This window comes from Anguilla anguilla, chromosome 11 (assembly GCF_013347855.1).
Source record: "Anguilla anguilla isolate fAngAng1 chromosome 11, fAngAng1.pri, whole genome shotgun sequence".
Lineage (NCBI taxonomy): Eukaryota > Metazoa > Chordata > Actinopteri > Anguilliformes > Anguillidae > Anguilla > Anguilla anguilla.
The window spans coordinates 30,271,335-30,289,253 of NC_049211.1; the positions used below are offsets into that span (position 1 = coordinate 30,271,335).

At 40.9% G+C, this 17,919-nt stretch overlaps 1 protein-coding gene across 1 annotated transcript in view; it reads left to right on the forward strand.

Annotated features, from left to right (window-relative positions):
* The first annotated feature begins 2,689 nt into the window (after positions 1 to 2,689).
* The window catches only part of vwa5b1 (von Willebrand factor A domain containing 5B1), a 48,466-nt gene continuing 33,236 nt past the window's right edge, over positions 2,690 to 17,919 (forward strand). Inside the window, exons 1-8 of the mRNA XM_035380871.1 lie at positions 2,690 to 2,924; positions 5,884 to 6,047; positions 7,541 to 7,702; positions 9,343 to 9,562; positions 10,375 to 10,529; positions 11,867 to 11,998; positions 13,801 to 13,925; positions 15,577 to 15,753. Coding sequence (XP_035236762.1) covers positions 5,909 to 6,047; positions 7,541 to 7,702; positions 9,343 to 9,562; positions 10,375 to 10,529; positions 11,867 to 11,998; positions 13,801 to 13,925; positions 15,577 to 15,753 — 1,110 coding nt within the window. The 5' untranslated portion in view covers positions 2,690 to 2,924; positions 5,884 to 5,908. The remainder of the gene's footprint in view (positions 2,925 to 5,883; positions 6,048 to 7,540; positions 7,703 to 9,342; positions 9,563 to 10,374; positions 10,530 to 11,866; positions 11,999 to 13,800; positions 13,926 to 15,576; positions 15,754 to 17,919) is intronic.

Below are 17,919 nucleotides of genomic sequence, written 5' to 3' on the forward strand. Positions count from 1 at the left end.
CAATGCTCTCTGTCTACTTGGCAGCAATCTAGAAAAATTGCATGGAGGAATAGGGAAAAATTCCCAAATGTTAATGTGCAAAGCTCATACACACATACCCAAGAAGACGGAGCTGTATGTGCTGCTAAAGGCCTATCAACAAGTACTGACATTTCAATGTATTAAACATTCCTAAGTATAAGAGGAGTGACTAATTCTGAAGGCACGGTATTGAGCATTAAATATAAGACAAATATATTACTAAAAAGCAGTGTTTGCCCTTAACCCAACAAAATCACAAGTGCTTTGCATGACTTCTGTAAAACTATATTGTTTAACCAATTTAATTCCATGAACATTTCCTTTGAGTGCTTCCAATTTAACCAAGATGGTAGTCGCAAAATGTCAGACTTGTACCCCTCTAATATACTGTTATTAGTGTTCATAATAATACATTCATCAAGAATTGGAAAATGCATTTACAAAATACAAACAAAAATGTGGAATGCTGCTCGTGCAAGATAAAACAGTGTACATCAAAGGGATCTTTACAATAAAATGACAAACCCCTAAGCGTCAGTCGTAAATCACATACATTTCTGTTGACTATTATTTATGCTAAATCTTGTGATGGCACGTACACTTACTTACTTATTACCCTTCATTAGCCTATATGCTTCAGGTTTGGTATGTTATTTATTTATTCATTTTTGCTGTCTGTAAAGGCCTATTCTTGGGGCTGCTCATGGCTTATCCTGTAAAGGCACTGTTCTAGTATGTGGATATGTCCCAAGTTCTGGTGCCCATGCAAATACTTACTGTGGCCAACAGCCTTGCAAGCCAGGGCAACCCAGAATTGACTCTAGCTGTCACCGAGGATTGGAACGTCTCAGCCAGTTGGGATGACTGCACATCAGTGCACCAGCAACACCCAGAGACTGGGTGCAGAAGGGAATTGTGTAAGTTTTAATGTATGTTTTGGATTTGCCCAGACAGTATTTATGTGAAATGAAGGATGTTTTAGATATTTTCAGAAAAAAAATTATTTGATTTGATATTTGAGCATTTGGGATTCATTGTCTAAAGCAAGAAAATGCACTTCAGGTTACTCCCAAGCAGCATGTATAGCAACATTATTTTATCAGAGGCTGTCCATATGAGCAGATGAATTGTATAGCATTTATTCACAATTGTAAATGTGAATATATTTTTAAAAATCATGCCAGTGATGCTTTCACTGAAAGCAAGAGTTGCAGGTTACATGCGTAATAGGAAATAGTTCCAACTGAAAATAAAAAATAAGAATTACCTCTAGCAGCTGTTCAAGCTGATTTGTGCTATGGCACCACCTGTTTTTGGTGAATGAATGCAGTTTGTCATGGTGAGTTCTTCATGGTGGGCTTCCTGTCCGCATCTCACTCACCTAAAAAAAGAATTAAAAAATAGGGGGGGAGAAAAACTGGGCACGTCTTGAGGAGGAGGATTGGGACAGACACGATAAGCTGCTCTGGAGGATTTGCTTTCCACCGGTGATGTGTATTGCTGGAGTGATTTTTTTCCCCTTCTGTTTAACTAAGTCTGACCAATGAGGTCTGAAGCCCACTTAAATCAGATACTGGAAAAGGGAGTGATTGGAACAAATTAGTTCACATTACACATCAAAAGTAGCCCATAAATCAGGGATACATTCAATAACCAGTTTTCCTAATGCCAGTGCTGTATAAAATATAGATTTGATTGAACACACAGCTTTTGAGGAGAGAGTGTTTGATTTTAACCAAGAAAGGAAAAACATTGTGTGGTGTACCTTATGCTTTTTAAAATCTTGCTGTCATTATTTGGTACTCTTGACTCTTGAAAATCCTGAATATCTCTCTCTCTCTCTCTCTCTCTCTCTCTCTCTCTCTCTCTCTCTCTCTCTCTCACACACACACACACACACACACACATTCTCTCTCACAAAGATTGAGAGAGATCGATAGGGTCAGAGACAGGGGGGATGGACGGAGGCAGGTTTGTGAGAAGCCCATATTAATTTAATTGTGGAGCAGATGCTGAGATTCAAGCCAAGACTCTCATTTTTTTTTACCCCCTACACCAATCTAATATTCTCAGAAGAGGCCAGCAGCCAGCTGGATGTTGATCGTCATGGTTACCTCCACTGGCAAAACAAATGGACAAATGGATCAGTCTAACAATAACCACAAATACACACGGACAGCCGAACTCCCACCACCTCAGAATCGACACTATGACATTAAGAGCTTTACAATCAACAGAAGAGAATAGGCTACGGTTTTGGTGGGGTGGGTGAACTGGAGCCCAGATGTGCTTTATCCCCGCCCCTCTGTTCACCAGCTCACCCCTCCCCCTCACATTTTTTCCCCTCTCTACGCTTATGGTGTTGCATTTAATTTACTCTGATCAGTCCCAGCTATCAAAAAGGATACATGAATGGGGTTTCTCATCATCAGTTTGCAAGAGACTGAGGAGAGTGGGTGGTACTGATGCTGGCGTGGGGAGGTGGAGGGGAGGGGACAAGGGATGCTAATCTGTTGCACGGAACCATTTCCCTGTCAAGCAAAGCCTTCCAACTCCAGCCATAGGGAGACAGCGTGATACTTTTTATAACCACATGTTGCTGTGCTGACTGGATTTCCGCCACCCCCCTCCCCCCACACACACACCCCCACCCCAAACCCCCCCTCCTCTGCCTCGTGCAAAAGGAAGAGCTTTTCTGATGAGAATCTCTGTTGTACGTGCCAGCTGGCATTTGTGCTACTCTGTGCTACCACTCACGGACAATACTGACCAAAAAGAAAAAAAGAGAGAAACAAACCAAAGACACAGGAAGAGAGCAACACCATTTAATTTCTGCTGTTGTTCATTTAAAGGAGTAGTGAAAAAGACAGAAAGAACAATCTGACTTCTGACACCAATGAAAGGTAAGACCTGATGATTTATGCCTTTGTGCTTGCATGGGGAATATTTGGAATGTGTGAAGTGTTATTAAAAAGGCTAACAACTCTAGACTAAAAGGATAAAAACAAACAAAAAACAAATATACTTTCATGGAGAAACCTGCAGAGTAGTTTTTGTCCTCAAACTAAGAAAGTATTGTTTTTCTATTGCTTCAGTTTGATTCATCCAGAGTAGTGTTTAAGTCCATATCAGAGAACACAACAACAAAGAGAAAAATAATGAGCAACCAAGGAAAGCAGGCACATGGATCTAAATTGTTCCGCATCAACAGGTGGCCATCTCTCTCATCAGTCTGTCTGCTTAGCTTGTGTGCTGTGAATTGCCGGCAATGGCTGCACCAAGAATAATGGATAGTTTTCACAAACAAATCTTTCCTAGCTGGGTAACCTCCTTCAGGGACCACATTTGCCACACGCAGATGATTCCGTGGGGGAACTTGCCCAGGATTTGTTTCTTTGAAATCTATTTGTCATGACCTCTGAGCTAGTTTCCAAACCAACTCATGCAATCCAGGAGGAACCGGGTCCACAAAGAAGGCATGTGGTATATCCGTGGTCCCAGTGAGAGAAGTGCATTGGTTCATTAGGTCTAATTAAATAGGATATGTGTCATGTGAAATAGAATTTTAAAGCAAAGAAATAAGTAGAACTGTGTACTCGTTTATTGTTGTTTATTGCAGTTATGCATTTCCTCTTTCAGACAAGTTAGCAGCAGGTGATTTGATTTCCTGCGAATGTACCCAGGCGTACTGTATAGGGTACATATCCAGAGGCAGGGAGAATAGATCCAGAGGCTAATTGATTAATGAATGGTTGTGGTTTTAAACCAATGCTAGTAGTATACAAGTAGACCGATGCCCACTTTAACAATAAACCGAAAACCCAAATGCGTGAATACTGCAGTTGACGCAGTCGTGTGCCGCTGTGAGAAGCCTGAATGAATGAACGAACTGCGACTCCGCTTCCGCTCTCTCGCGTGCTTCAGGACACAAGATGGCAGTGTTGACACAGGCAGGGGGCTAACGCGAGCGTCGAGGACAAATCCGTCGGATCTTTTCCCTTTCAAATGAGAGGGCGACAACACGCCTCCTAACCTCTAACTTAATTAACTATGAGAAAATGAAGTATCCGCCCTTTGGAGTTTGGATGGGTAGTCCTGTAGTTGTTTGATGTTAACTGGAGTCTGTTTTATTTTCCCCATTCGACATAGGGCCTCTGTCATTTTTGTAGGTTTGAGATCAAACTAAGTGATTTCATGCGGGGACTGTCGGTATTTCAAATATTATTACTTTTACTACAAATACGTTGTGTATACATATTTTAGTTAGCGGACTTTTGTGTGTGTCTGTGCGTGCGCGCGCCCATGTGTTTGTGTGCGTGTGTGCGTTTAGAATTTTGTGTGATTTATTGGTTAGGTAACTGGATTCGTAACTAAGTCTTGTGGATTTCATTCTTAGCTAGTGCACTGCAGTTGTACTCTTTAGCAAAGTATTTAAAGCGTGTAAGATTATCTGATAATTCCCTACAATGTAAAACATTATTCCACCTCCTGGTATAAACAGAGGACATAAGCTTTTTATTTGGGGTTTATTATCACTATTATTGTTGGATGTGATTAATTACTGTTGGAAGCAAACAAGCAGACATCTGGGCATTTCTAGTCACTTTAATTCCATTTGCTACAGCAACCATTTGCTGGAAGGATCTAAACCTTTTATGTTCCATCCAAGCAGGAGTTTTCACACCCAGAATTATTTTCATAACTTTGAATATTTTTAAGGTACAAAGTCTTACCAAGATTTAGAAGAGATGTACCCTCGACCTTATATTCTAACACCCTTCTTTTCATCTTGAAGCTAATATGGCACTCTGCCCTTTGAGGTGAATTTAGATTGTGATGCTATTTGAGAAATGATGTGCACCACTATTTTGTAGGTCATTTATTTATTTATAAATGTATATTTTGTAACAAGGTATATTTCAGTGTGCTTATACCATGCCTGTGGATATGTATTTAAATTTGATTTATATGCCAGGGAGGGCCATTTGTTTTGGAGGCTAACAAAAAGTTTCTGACAGGCTGTCCTTTTTGTCTGTTTTGGGCAAAGAGAGCAAATATTTAAAATCGTTTATTCATCTTGTATCCACCTCATGCATTGATTGATGAATGGTTGATTATTGTATATATCATTATTTTAAAGTGTTTTCATTTTTGTATAGGCTACATTCTTTGAATATTAGGTATATTAATGCCTAATTTTGAATATTGAATTGTCAGTCTTGTTTTATTTGTTTTTAATAAATTCCCTTTGGCGTTACACATTCATTCATTCTTTCATTTGTTCATTCATGAAAGCGCTCCTCCCACAAAATGCTTGTCATTGATAAAAAAAAGGTGAGTAGAAGCTGACCTGGTGTAATGGATTCACATGGTATGACTCATCCATTTCAGCTGGCTCTGATTAAGGCCTCACACACAGCTGTACTGTGCCATTGGTAAGACAACTTCTCTGGTGTATGTGAAGGTATTCTCACACTGACATTTTACCAGGATCAAAAGACAAAACATGAATGAGAGCCAATCCGGAGCCAGAGAAAATGACCAAAAACTCCATAACTCACCAATTAGATTTGGTTTGGACAGTGTGAGAAAAACAACCATAATGTGAATCACGTGCAGACTTTTGAATTATGGCCTCGTTCACAGATTTGTGCTCAGTGCTTTTCTGCGTAGGAGGGATGTATTGAACAAATAAAAGACTTTAGGAACTGTGAACATGTAGTGAATGTGTAGGAGACACCTGTCAAGGCTTATGCCCTCTTTCTACACCTACGGTGAGAACAGAACACACAAATTGTGTAGGACCTGGCTATTTTCTGGAAAGATCTCCCTAAAACCGTTTTTCTGTTTACCTGTGAAAAGGAGCGAAGATATAAAAAGCACAAACATGCCAGGCCTGATCAACAAAGGGAAACAGAGTGCTTTGCCGCTCAGTGTCTCTGAGATTGCTTCCTGTGTCAGAGGTTACACCCTCGCCATGACGGCCTCCATGACCTACAACAATATCGAGGACCACCCCATTGAAGGTGAGCGTTCCCTTTCTCCTGCCTCTACTGAAAAACCATGGCGAGTGTAAGGAATGCTGTGAAAATTATTAATTGGCTTGCTGCAAATAATTAGCTGTTGTAAGAATGTGAAAAATGCACAAGCCAAAGTATAGCATGCATATCATAGATAATGATCAGCTCTTGTTTTCTTTACCAATATGACTGAGTTGTGTTCAAGGGCTTAGCAGGAAATAAAATCCTAGAATTATTCTGGAAGGTGTTTTATCTGAAATGAAGCAGGTCTGAGCTGCCAAGGTCAGGATGTCTCTCAATTCTCTCCCAGAACCAGGTGCATGATTCCTTGGATGAGAGTTGAAAATGATAGTGCTTTCTCGTCTGTGTCAGCAGTCCTCTTTCATAGCCTGTGTGTGGTGTATGATAGTGTCCTCCTTGTCCCGGCAGTGATACATGGTGAGGCATCTCACTGCAAGCTTGTAGGAGGGCGGGACTTGATGTCAAACCCCACCCACTGACATACAACCCCGCCCCTCCCACATCCTGTAGTCAGCTGTACTTGGAAATGTCCCTTATGTCTGTGACAGCACTTGAAAAGATGAACAGTGAGATTAAGCTGGCATGCCAGGCTCATTCCCTGCCTGCAAGCAGACGGCACCCCAATCCAATGAAACATGTTGGAATGATCAAAGAAGAGAGAAGCAGCTTTCTGCTTGAATGCTCTCCAATAATACATGCCATCAAAACTCTATCTTCACCATTTAGGCTTAATAATGGTTTATTATAAAAAAACAATTTTAAGAAATCATCATTCTGGCTTTGGAATACAGACATTGCTGTTCTTTTGATAGCTAATTACAAGACAAGAAAATGTCTGGAAATACTATACAATGTCTTTCCATGTCACAAATCATTTTGACCATTTCAACCTAACAAGTTTGCTAAACTGGTCATTTGTGAGATAAGCATTGAAAGGGAACAGAATGTCCGTGGGCTGCAGTTTGGGTCTGTATGATGTACATGTCTCTATGCATTATCACTGCAGGTTTAAACAACTGCTTTATGGCAAGCCATTTAAGGTTTTATTCAACTTATTTATATCACAAATTCTATTCTAACTAGTTATAATCCTGAATCCAGGGTCATTATGTGTGTAGTTTGCCTGGTGTCTATGTGGGTTTCCTCCAGGCACTCCAATTTTCTCTTACAGTCCAGAGACATACAAGTCAGGTTTGAACTAGTTAAAATACAATTCCTGACATCCATAATTCCTATTTTAATCAGTTAAAATTCAGTTCTTGATATCATTGAAATGAATTGGAAAGACACTTGAAATATAACTAGTTAAAATAGTATTTTTGATATCAAGAATTTTAATTATAACAAGTAAAAATGTAAATTGTGATATAAATAATTTTAATTATAACTAGTTAAAACTGTATTCTTGATATCAAAAACAAGTTGAATGAAAGATTAAACATTTTGGCTTACTGTGTCACTCATACTGTTTCATTCAGGAATCTTCATTTACCCCTTGGATGAATGCTCCACAGTGGTGGGCTTCGAGGCTATGATCTCCAGTCAGATTATCACAGTGCAGATCAAAGACAAGGCCAAAATCGATGACTGCTACTTTGACTGCTGCACAGTGCCTAACGGAACTTTCCAGAGAGGAAGTGGTAAGAAAATGCTGTTAGAATTTTTTCAGCTTAGATGATCTGAGAATGTTTGTCATCCAAATATGACCTTCATAAGAAATGTATACAAAGTTTTTTGAAGACATGTCTAGTTATATTGTGATATCAAGAGTTATATTGTGATAAAAGTAAGTTGATTAAAACATGCTTTAGTGCTTTAAATGACATCACAGTAGCTGTTTTGATCTCATTTGGAAGGCTGTCCCAGAGTTTCGGAGCCTGCAAAAATATTTGATCTGCTTAGACCAAGAGGGCAAACATTTGGTTTTCCACCTAGACTCTGGGACAGCCTGAATGAGTGATTGGTGTGATTTGGTCCCAAGAAATCACTGATCATCCGGAGCCAACAATGCCTTGCTTTGATAGTGATTGAAAGAATCTGGAAATCTATTCTAACTGACAAATAGTGAAAACAAGGCAAAATTGGACTGAAATGTGATTTCTTAATGGTGTTCGTTAATGGTCTGGCCACAAAGTTCTTCACTAATTGGAACTGATCAAGTTCTTGATGACTCATAATGTAAGATTGAAATAAACTATATTCATTAATTAATTAATTCATAATAATATAAGGTGAACTATGGTACATTAGTGTGAGGAAATATAAGCATGTATCTTTTTCTGTCCCTCAAAAAGATAAAATTGACCTGATTTTACATGTGTTTCTTAGTTGAAGAAAGCCAGACTATGTAGATTGATTAAAATGTTGATTAAATTGAGCTCAAGTTCAAAGATTACTCCAATTTTTCTAGGAGTAGGCTTTTTGTCGGAAGCAAGGAACCCAAAATTGACAGGATGAGATCAGAGACATGACATGTCATCAGCACTTCAGTTTCAAAATTAAGCTGGAGAAAAGTTGGAGATATTCAGCTATTGACATCCATGAGACAAAGAGCCAACTTAGTGAAATCAGCCAGTTTACCAAAATCATTAGGTTTAACTGAAAGGTAAAACTTGCTGTCTTTGCCATGAAAGTGAAAAGGTAGATTATGTTTGGAGATAATTTATTTCAAAGTACTATATAGATTGAAAACAAAATTTGGCTTGGATTTTGATCTTTGAGGAATACCGCAATAAGATACTGCTGGTGAGGACACTTAATCACTGACAGGAATAAATGATTTTCTGTTACATAAGTGAGAAGAGAAGCTGTTCAGAGACATACTGCCCACTTGGCTCGAGACAGTAGTCCTCTTAGTATTCGCCACCATGTGTCTGTTGTGAGTTCTGCAAATTTCGCTTCCCAGTCAGCTTGGCTCTCATTGGCTGTTGTGGGCTTCTGTTTGAGATTCCATTGCTGTTCTCCTCATGCTGCAGGATTTTGTTGCAAATATCATACTTTGATTTACAATTTCAGGGAGACAAATCGGGGCGACCGATCTTCTCAACAACACTGTTGATTACTAGACGATACAGGTATAGAAACTGAGGAAGATTTTAGATCCATGAATATGACCCAAGCCAGCATGACCTCTGATCAAAAAACGTGTCTTAGAAACCTCCAAAGTCAGAGCAAAGCATGCATGTGCAAATGGTCTTTCATAGCAGTGAGGTTAGAGACAGCATGGTCTTGGCATGCAGTTTCAGTTGACCTTGTTTGAGCAGTTGGACTCGCCCTGTAGGGCACATTGTGCTTGACGAGGACCTGGAGCAGACCGTTCTGGTGGTCAACCTCGGGGTCATCCCTCCCCTGGAGACAGTCAGCGTGCTGGTCAGCACGTCCTCCGAGCTGACCACCCTTCCCAATGGCGGCATCAGGGTCACCACCCCGCCAGTGTGCACCCCCAAAGTCCAGCGGTCCATCAACGAAGACCAAGGTTTCTCTCCTTACCTGACCAGAGTGTAAGAACACAGACTCCATAAGTTTCAGTCAATGTCTACATTTGCACATTTACACACAAATAGTCTGAAGTTAACCTGAAGTATTCTGACTCTGACATGAGTCATGCAAAGACCTTGTTCCAATAATAATAACTCAAATGAATCAGTATCCTGGCTATGAGTAAATGGATACTATTCATTATCACTCCCTGTCGACACAGCCACTTGAAAAAAAAATACTGCCAGTTCCAGAACATTCTCCATGATAAAATAGGGAGCTGCATTTAAAAACAACAGATATTTTAATTTACCGAATGGACATAATAAGCAAACCAAATTCAATGGGTTGTAAATCCAGCAGCATAATTTTCATGTTCCCTCACATCAGAGAAAGTATGTCAACGGCACAACAAATAAGTGAATTCAATTATTTTTTTATTTGAAAAGAGCTTTGACGCTGTCATAAGGATACTTTACAGGAAAATATGAAAATTAGGACTGGGTCTGAAGATAAAAACATTTAAACAGTGGAGTAAAAGCAGGAACCCAGCTTAGATGGGGAACCCATCCTCCTCAGGCCACCTTGGTGTAAACAGTTAAAGTTAGGCTAAATGGAAATTGGGAAGTAATGGAGCAAAATTAGTGTGACAGTGTACTTGCAGTCTTCAAGGCCTGGAGAAGTATGGGGGTAACTGAGGTAATGTAGGGCAAACTGTCATAGTGGTTGGGGAGATTAATGGGTGGATGTTTGGATGAACATCAGAGCTTAATAACTGAGTACATTAAAGTGGTGACTGAATCCATACTGATGGCACTCATGGTCTTCTGCCCAGGAAGGACAGGCATCACTGTGCCCTGGGATCACATGACCAGAACTCAACCAATAGCCAGGTCTGTCTTGCGTGGCTGCTTGAGGAGGAGCCAATCAATTCCATTGACTATGAGTTCAGCTTCCAGCTGGAGATCAGGGGCCCCTGCCTTCTCGCAGGTTAGTACAGCCATAATATTTCTATTAATAATACTGAATTGTTTTGTACTATTGCAATTACCACATAAAAACTTACCCACTTGTTGTTTAAACTGGACCACAAAGACATATTGCAGTCTGAACTATTGGCCTGATTCACAAATGAAAACATGGCTTGTAAGAAACAACTGACTCAGGGATGCACTAAAATATGCCTTACAAGTTACATTTTCATTTTTGAATTTAGTGTATAGAAAAAAGTATATGCTTGAGTCTCCAGCTCAAGCTAATAAAGAAATGTACAGGCAATGTCAGAAAGTATTGTATTACATGATTTTATTTAATTTGTTAATCAAACAAGTGAAACATTGTGAGATCTTTAATTCTAATATTATGCTCAGAGAGATCATAGATATTTATAAAACTTCAGGTTTCACAGCATGCATATTAGATGTTGGCAGAATTAAGCAATTGCCTATACTTTTTTCAGCTACTGCATATCCTTATAAAAATACCAGCTTGATTAATTCAGTTTATAAGTGAAACAGTGAATGGGGAAAAACTGCTGAAGAACTAGTGTCATTGATAATGGTGACTGGAAACTTGAGGCTAGCTTACATTGCTAGCCCCAAGTTATTCATGTATTAATCTGAACATAAATGTAGGGGGAAATACACTGAACAGAACAGAAGTAAATAAATAAGGAACAGAAAGTAAGCACGCGTTTGATCTAATGACCTTATTGCGAGAATAAGCCACCTCTCAGAAGCGTTTCTCCACGTGTATCCATCGATAACCATAGGCCTGTGTTTACAGAGGGTTTGTATGTTTAAAGGTGAGCAGTCTGTCTCCTCCTTGTGCACTTTTAACTATATTTCACTGGCATTTAGAACAGTTTACAATGCGAACGCAAGTGCAAAGGTTACAGGGGAAAGGCAGACGGTTGTAGATAAAGGTGAGATCACAATACAGAAACTTAACGTGGCAAGAAATTGAAGCCCTCGCCTCATTGGAGGATTTGAATGTGGACTGAGAGACAGCCATCCTATGGAGTGCGCCACATGATCTCCCGGGTGGATTTGTCCGTTTTTACACAGAACTTTAACAATGCATGGACCAGTTCCCCAGGTCATGTAATAGACACAGACACCCTCAGGGTGTCCAAGTCCAGGCTTGATACAGTGCTGGATAATCCATAGTCTGTCGGTAAATGAGAAATTTCGATGGACTGAATGGTCTGTTATCATTATGTATTCTTACATGTCTAAGACCATGTGACTGTTGTGCATGCATGGTGATTAATATGTGGTGCTGCCGCTTGTTCTAGATGTTTTAGATGTCCATGTCTTTATGCGCAGGTGTCGAGAGCCCCACCCATGCTATTCGGGCTGACGCGGACCCATCTGCCCGTTCAGCCACCAGCGTCGTCATCACCCTGGCGGACAAGTACACGTACGACTGCCCCATCGAGATCGTTATCTATCCAAGCGGTGAGCGTCATCACCTATGACCAATAGTGCATGCTGGGAGCTACAACAGGGCCTGTCGTAAAATTGAAACCATCACCATGTCAACCATTTTACATTCATTTTTCTTGTTTGACAAGACTCCTAATAGTTTGATTAACCAATTGGCAAAAAATCGTGGCTTCCTCTTAAATATGTGTCTTATTGTAGAGGGGAAACCCAATTTATTCTTTGTTCTTTATTTATTTATTTTTTTTGAGAATCATAAATGGCACTGAGGATGGCATGAGCTGAAACATGTCTGCCTGTGAAACTAAAGAATTGATATTATACTGAAACTACTCTTGGTATTTTGATCGTTCCTTGGTGGGTTCAGTGCACTTGTGCACTTTTATAGATATGAGTAAAATGCAAACAAGAAACTGCTATGGGTATTGGTACATATTTTTCAGCGAATTCACTGTTTGATTTCATAATTAAGGAATGTAAATGTAAATTAGTTTAAAGGTCACTGTTTTAATGGTAAAATTACTGAAGGCTCAGTTGTCGATCACACGGTAAGCTACTGCCTACGGCCGTCTCATTGACTTCATCACATGCCCTATCCCACAAGCGCAGGCTACAGAGCTCCACGCTCACCGATTCTGCCAGGGGCCAAAAATGAGTGTTTCCTGCCCAACCATTACTCTTCCCCACACAGCCTCTGTTCTCCGACGCCCTCACTGGTAGAAAAGGTTGATTAAATCACGGGGTGATATATTCTTCTCACTGCCTTTAACGAAATCTCTCCCCGCAAACTGGCTGCCGTGCGCGGATTTATGTCACGTCTGAATGCGATCCTTCCGAGCCGGGCCGCGGCCTGCGCCCACCTCTTCACCTGCCAGCGTCTCAGACCGCGCGTGGGCGAGGCGGGAATGAATGCCTGGCTCCAGCGTGACCCCCCCCACCCCCCGCCCCCGCCCCCCCGTCGGACTCTCTGCGACAGGCGGGGGAGGACGTAACGTTGGGGGGTCCGGGGTGGGTCTGGCGGCAGTCTGGTCAGCGAACCCTGAAGCGGCAGACACGCACGGAGTGGAGGGATTTGGCAGCTCGGGGTTGGAGCACCGTGGCCTTTGTCTCATCAGGAGTGTGAAGTGCACACGGATGGATGGATGTGGTGCTTGAGGCTGGACTTACAAATACATGTGGAGGCTCAGAGGCATGAATACATTTATAGGTATTGACTGAGTTCAAACAAGTTTGGCATACAAAATCATAAAGGGAAAATATGAATAAATATAATAAATCTAAATCTAACTAAAAGAAGTAGGCATTTATACAGCGGTACGAGAAGGAGTGAATGGAATCGAAGACTGCTATTAAAGCTGTGGAGTGGAAGTGCAATGTCCCATTGTTTGCGTCAACCAACTGAAAGTGCTATCAAATCCAATTTCCGAAATAAACGTGTGTTTGAGTTTGTTAGGAAAGTGTTGTGAGATCATGTAAAGCTTAGGGCTAAAGCGCTTGGGGCTTGAATCAGCAATCCCTTACCTCACGCAATACTCTTTCGCTCACTTACTCTTGCAAAGAGTATGTAAGCATTTCAAAATTCAAAGTTTTCCTGAAGCGCAGAAATGTATTATTTCACACACACACACACACACATATATATATATATATACAGCTTGTTCTTTTTTCACTCTTTAGATTGTGTTCTGTTTTCATTTCACCCTTCATGTTTGGTTGACCGGTCAGTCTGTAACTGCGCAGTTCTACAGTATATGCTGCTTTTTGCTGTGGGCGGGATCTCCCATTGATCTGATGCCCTCCTGCTTTCTGATTGGCAGAGCCCCACATGCCGCATGTCCTCATTGAGGAAGCAGACATGACACCTGAGGAGTACAGCGAGCATCTGAAGGGGAGGAGTGACTTCATAAAGGGCACCAAGAAGGACTCCAGCAATGAAAAGAAGGTAGTTCTGGTCTCTGCTGACGAGTAGTCGAGACAAGATCAGCGGGTCATCCCAACACCCCCCCCCCCCCAAAACAACAAAAAAAATGTTGGAATATTATGATAAATATTACAGAGCCCAAAACAAAGACCATGTCTGAAACTCTGGACTCAAGTTTTGACCTGCTGAAGCTGCTGCTGTAATTACATTTAGATTATTGCTTATCTGAGATCATCAGATATTAAAAACATGTTGAATGTCATTATATTAAGCATAAGATGAATTTTAATTTTAGATTACAAGCCGAATGTGGGATGTACAACCTGTTCTGTTCACAAAAAAATTCTTAGGTTCACTAAACTTTATTAAACTCATTCCAAAGCAGACCAATGCATTTTGTTCATGTGTGTATCAGCTTTATGATTAGTTTTTGAGCATTCCATGTTCCCACATGAGCTCAAGTACCTTTCAAAGGTCATTTCATTAACAAAGCTGCATTCAATGTGTCATGTGTCAGCACTGGGTACAAATGACGAGCAGGCAATTAGATTTCTTGTGAGCACCAAGAGGGATAGACCAACTGCACGTTAAAAAGGTGTATGATAAAAGCTGTTTCCATGGGAACCACAAAAACGGTCTGACATACCGCGCCTGATATTTCAACCCACAGTATATGTACGTGAATGTGATTTGTGCCGGTTTTAACAATTCACACGGTCGCCTCTTCCTGCTGTCAGTTCCCCACGGAATGGTGAAAGGCTTTTTTTGTTGTAGGTTCTGCAGAAAAAAAAGCCCCCTATGATTGAAATGTGCGTGGACGAGCAGCAGAATTATGTTGCGCTTGCTCGAGTGCACGGTACCAATGCTGCAACGCGGCAAAGGTTCTGGGTCACGGGGCGGTTTTTCCACCTCTGGCACGTAGATTCTCTGAGGGAGCTTAACTCAGCGTTCTGGGAAACCTTGCTCTACGCTGTATTCTGGTGTTGTGTTCACAAAATCAACCCTGTGCCAACAGCAGCCAGCCGATCTAGATTGAGCGATTCCGTACAACTCACAATACATTGCTTACAAATGTGTTTTTAGGGGGAATGCGATTGCTTGTGTGTAATTCAGTTCTCAGTTGTTTTATAAACCTACAAATATACCAGGTATATTCCTGTACTTCATCATAATTTGTTTTATTTGCCCCATTTGCTATGTGCAAAGGCTCATAGTTTCATGGTTCTGAAATAAAAACATAAAAAGGGCATGCCATTCTGTCATGTTCTTTAATTATTCAAGTTACCTGTGTGCAAAAGCTGGACCCTAGATACCTAGAGAAGTGGAAATGTAGGATGAGAGATGTTTTGACTAGGCAAACCCCAATGCAGCTCAGGTTTTACCTGGAGACAGCCTAGCTACATCTTAGATGGCTGGAAAACTTTTACCTTTCAACCAAACGTAGCCAGGTTTACACCCGAACACCTAGATGGCGTTTCCCCAACGTTTCACTGACTTTTCACCACAAAACTTTCCACTGGGATTTATTGTTGGTAAACACATTGCAAAGCACCAGAAAACTGGGGTTGTTGATTGTGATAAATGTTCTTGTTTCTTGGCAGGATGGCAAAATCAGGTCTTCTGCAGTTTTTTCTATCTTTCCTGACCTCTTTTGCCCTCCGGTGACCAACAGGTGGAGATCATTCGCAAGCGTCTTCACAAAGACCTCCTGCACAGCCCCGTGGTGATGCTCAACTTCTGCCCGGACCTCAAGTCCGTGACCTCTGACCTGCGGAGGGTTCAGGGGGAGTTCATCTTCCTCATCGACCGCAGCGGAAGCATGAGCGGCGTCAACATCAGCCGTGTTAAGGTGACGAGACGCCTTACGTTCACGTACTTCATTTCCTGGTCATGGAATCCAGATGGACAGATCTCAAGAGATCTAAATCCTTATTGCCTGGGAAAAGCATGTACTGTATGCAAATCAGGGACGTACCAGCATAAGGGCTTTTCACACCAATACAGCCAAAACTGCGCCTACTGCCAGGTTTCGCTGCCATGTTCCATTGAAAACAATGGATTTCCACACAGCAGGAAAAACAGTGTTACATCGACTCTTATGGAGTGCAGAATGGTCTGATGTTCACAATTAGATTTGAATGAACACTGGAAATTTTACTGTGCTCATTTGGTATGAAAGATATCCAGAGAGTGGTTTGTGGAAGTGTGATGTATTTGGCACATGCATCTTGCTTCATCCATTTATGTCTTGATTGCCTTGATTTTAGACCAGGGATACTCAAGTCTGGCCTGTGAGGCCAATAGTACTGCTGGTTTTCATCATAAATCAGGACTGACTAAACGCAGGGATCCCTGGTGAGTTAAATCTCTGGCCAATCAGTAGCATTTATGATTGACTATAAAAGAAAACCAGAAGTACTACTGGCCTTGTGGGCCAGATGTGAGTATCACTGCCTTCAGGGAGTGGATGTTATGGGATTGATTAGAAAACATTGGCAAATGTGCCAAAAGTGGGTGGATTTATGTTTTTGGCCTTCAACCGAACTGCTGAAAAGGTATAAACCTAGCATGTGAGGCTACTCACTTCCATATTAGGGCAGGCCTCATACTCCAATAAGAGGGCACCCTGCCACACAGACATGTTTACATTTTATTCTAAGGTTATTTAGTAATTATGCTTGTTGTCATGTTGCTGTGTGAGTTCACTTTTATAAGAAATAACACATAAAGGCTAGTTTTGATTGAGCTGGTAGAGCTAGAGCTGGAGTAAAGTTGAGGTTTATGGTGAAATATGGATCTAGTGTGAAATTGCAGGGTTGGCCAGGATTATTCTGAAAATATGTGCAATTGCACAATGCTCAACTATTGTGCCACATTAATTACTTTGTGACAGTACGCAAATGCAGTGTAGCTATACCTTTATTGCCCAGTAGTTTCATCTAGCCTACTTTACAGATAGTCTAACACTTTCTTCAAACTTTAGCTGAAAGAAACATCAAAGATGTGAAAAATATTGTAATTGTATGTTCATTTTCTTCCAGCTGGGAGAAAATAATTGAGGAACAGCAATCTATTAAGATAGGAAATCCAGAATGAGAAGCTGGGCCTTCGGAAGAGGGACAGCCAGCACTGTGCGTCAGATAAAAAAAAAATTTATTTCATATTGGATGTAAGGCATTTTGTGCTCCTGCCAGCTTTCAGAGCTTTACTGGCATTTAGCAGTAAGGATCTGAGAGCTAAACAGAGCTAATATGCCTTACAGTACATCAGAATGTGCCAAAAGCTGATTTTAAATCTGTTGACAGTAGACTTGTCTGCACCCTGGGAGGGATCAGGGCCAGTTTGAATGCGACCTCATCTCAGGTTCGGTGGGAAACCCTCCAGCCGCGTTCATGTTGTTCTTTTGCAGGAAGGAATTCGACCAACTCAAAACATTGCATCCAATTGCTGATTTCGCCTCTTTGTGTTACATTGCTGGCATTTAGCAGACGTTCTTATGTAGAACAACTTGCAATGCAAATGCAAGGACACTGTGCTATGACAGGTTACTGTAGATTTTACAGTAGAACTGAAGTGGTCTGGTTTTGAGATTGGCTACACCTGGAGAGCACACAGGGGTTCTATTGACTGCGTGTAATTATCCTCAGAGTACAGCATATTGTGAAAAGCTTGGTGTTTGATATGACATTCTCTGACCACTACCCATGGCAGGATCTGACTACCCTGGCAGTTCCCTGTTCGTTGTCAGTGGCCAAATTAGACTGATTTTCATATCACTGAGTGAAATTGCTAATTACACAATATGAAAAATTCTAAAACATGAAGGAAATATTTCAATGTAATAAGGTTGACTAAAAAGTGAATATTACTGCCCGCCAATGATACTGGTCAAATAGACTGAGATAAATAACAATGAGTAGCATCATACAAACAGAAAAGCAGGTTGTATGTTAAATCAAGAGAATCTGTGTTTTTGAAAACATATGTATAGGAAGCAGATAGTGTACTTCATGCT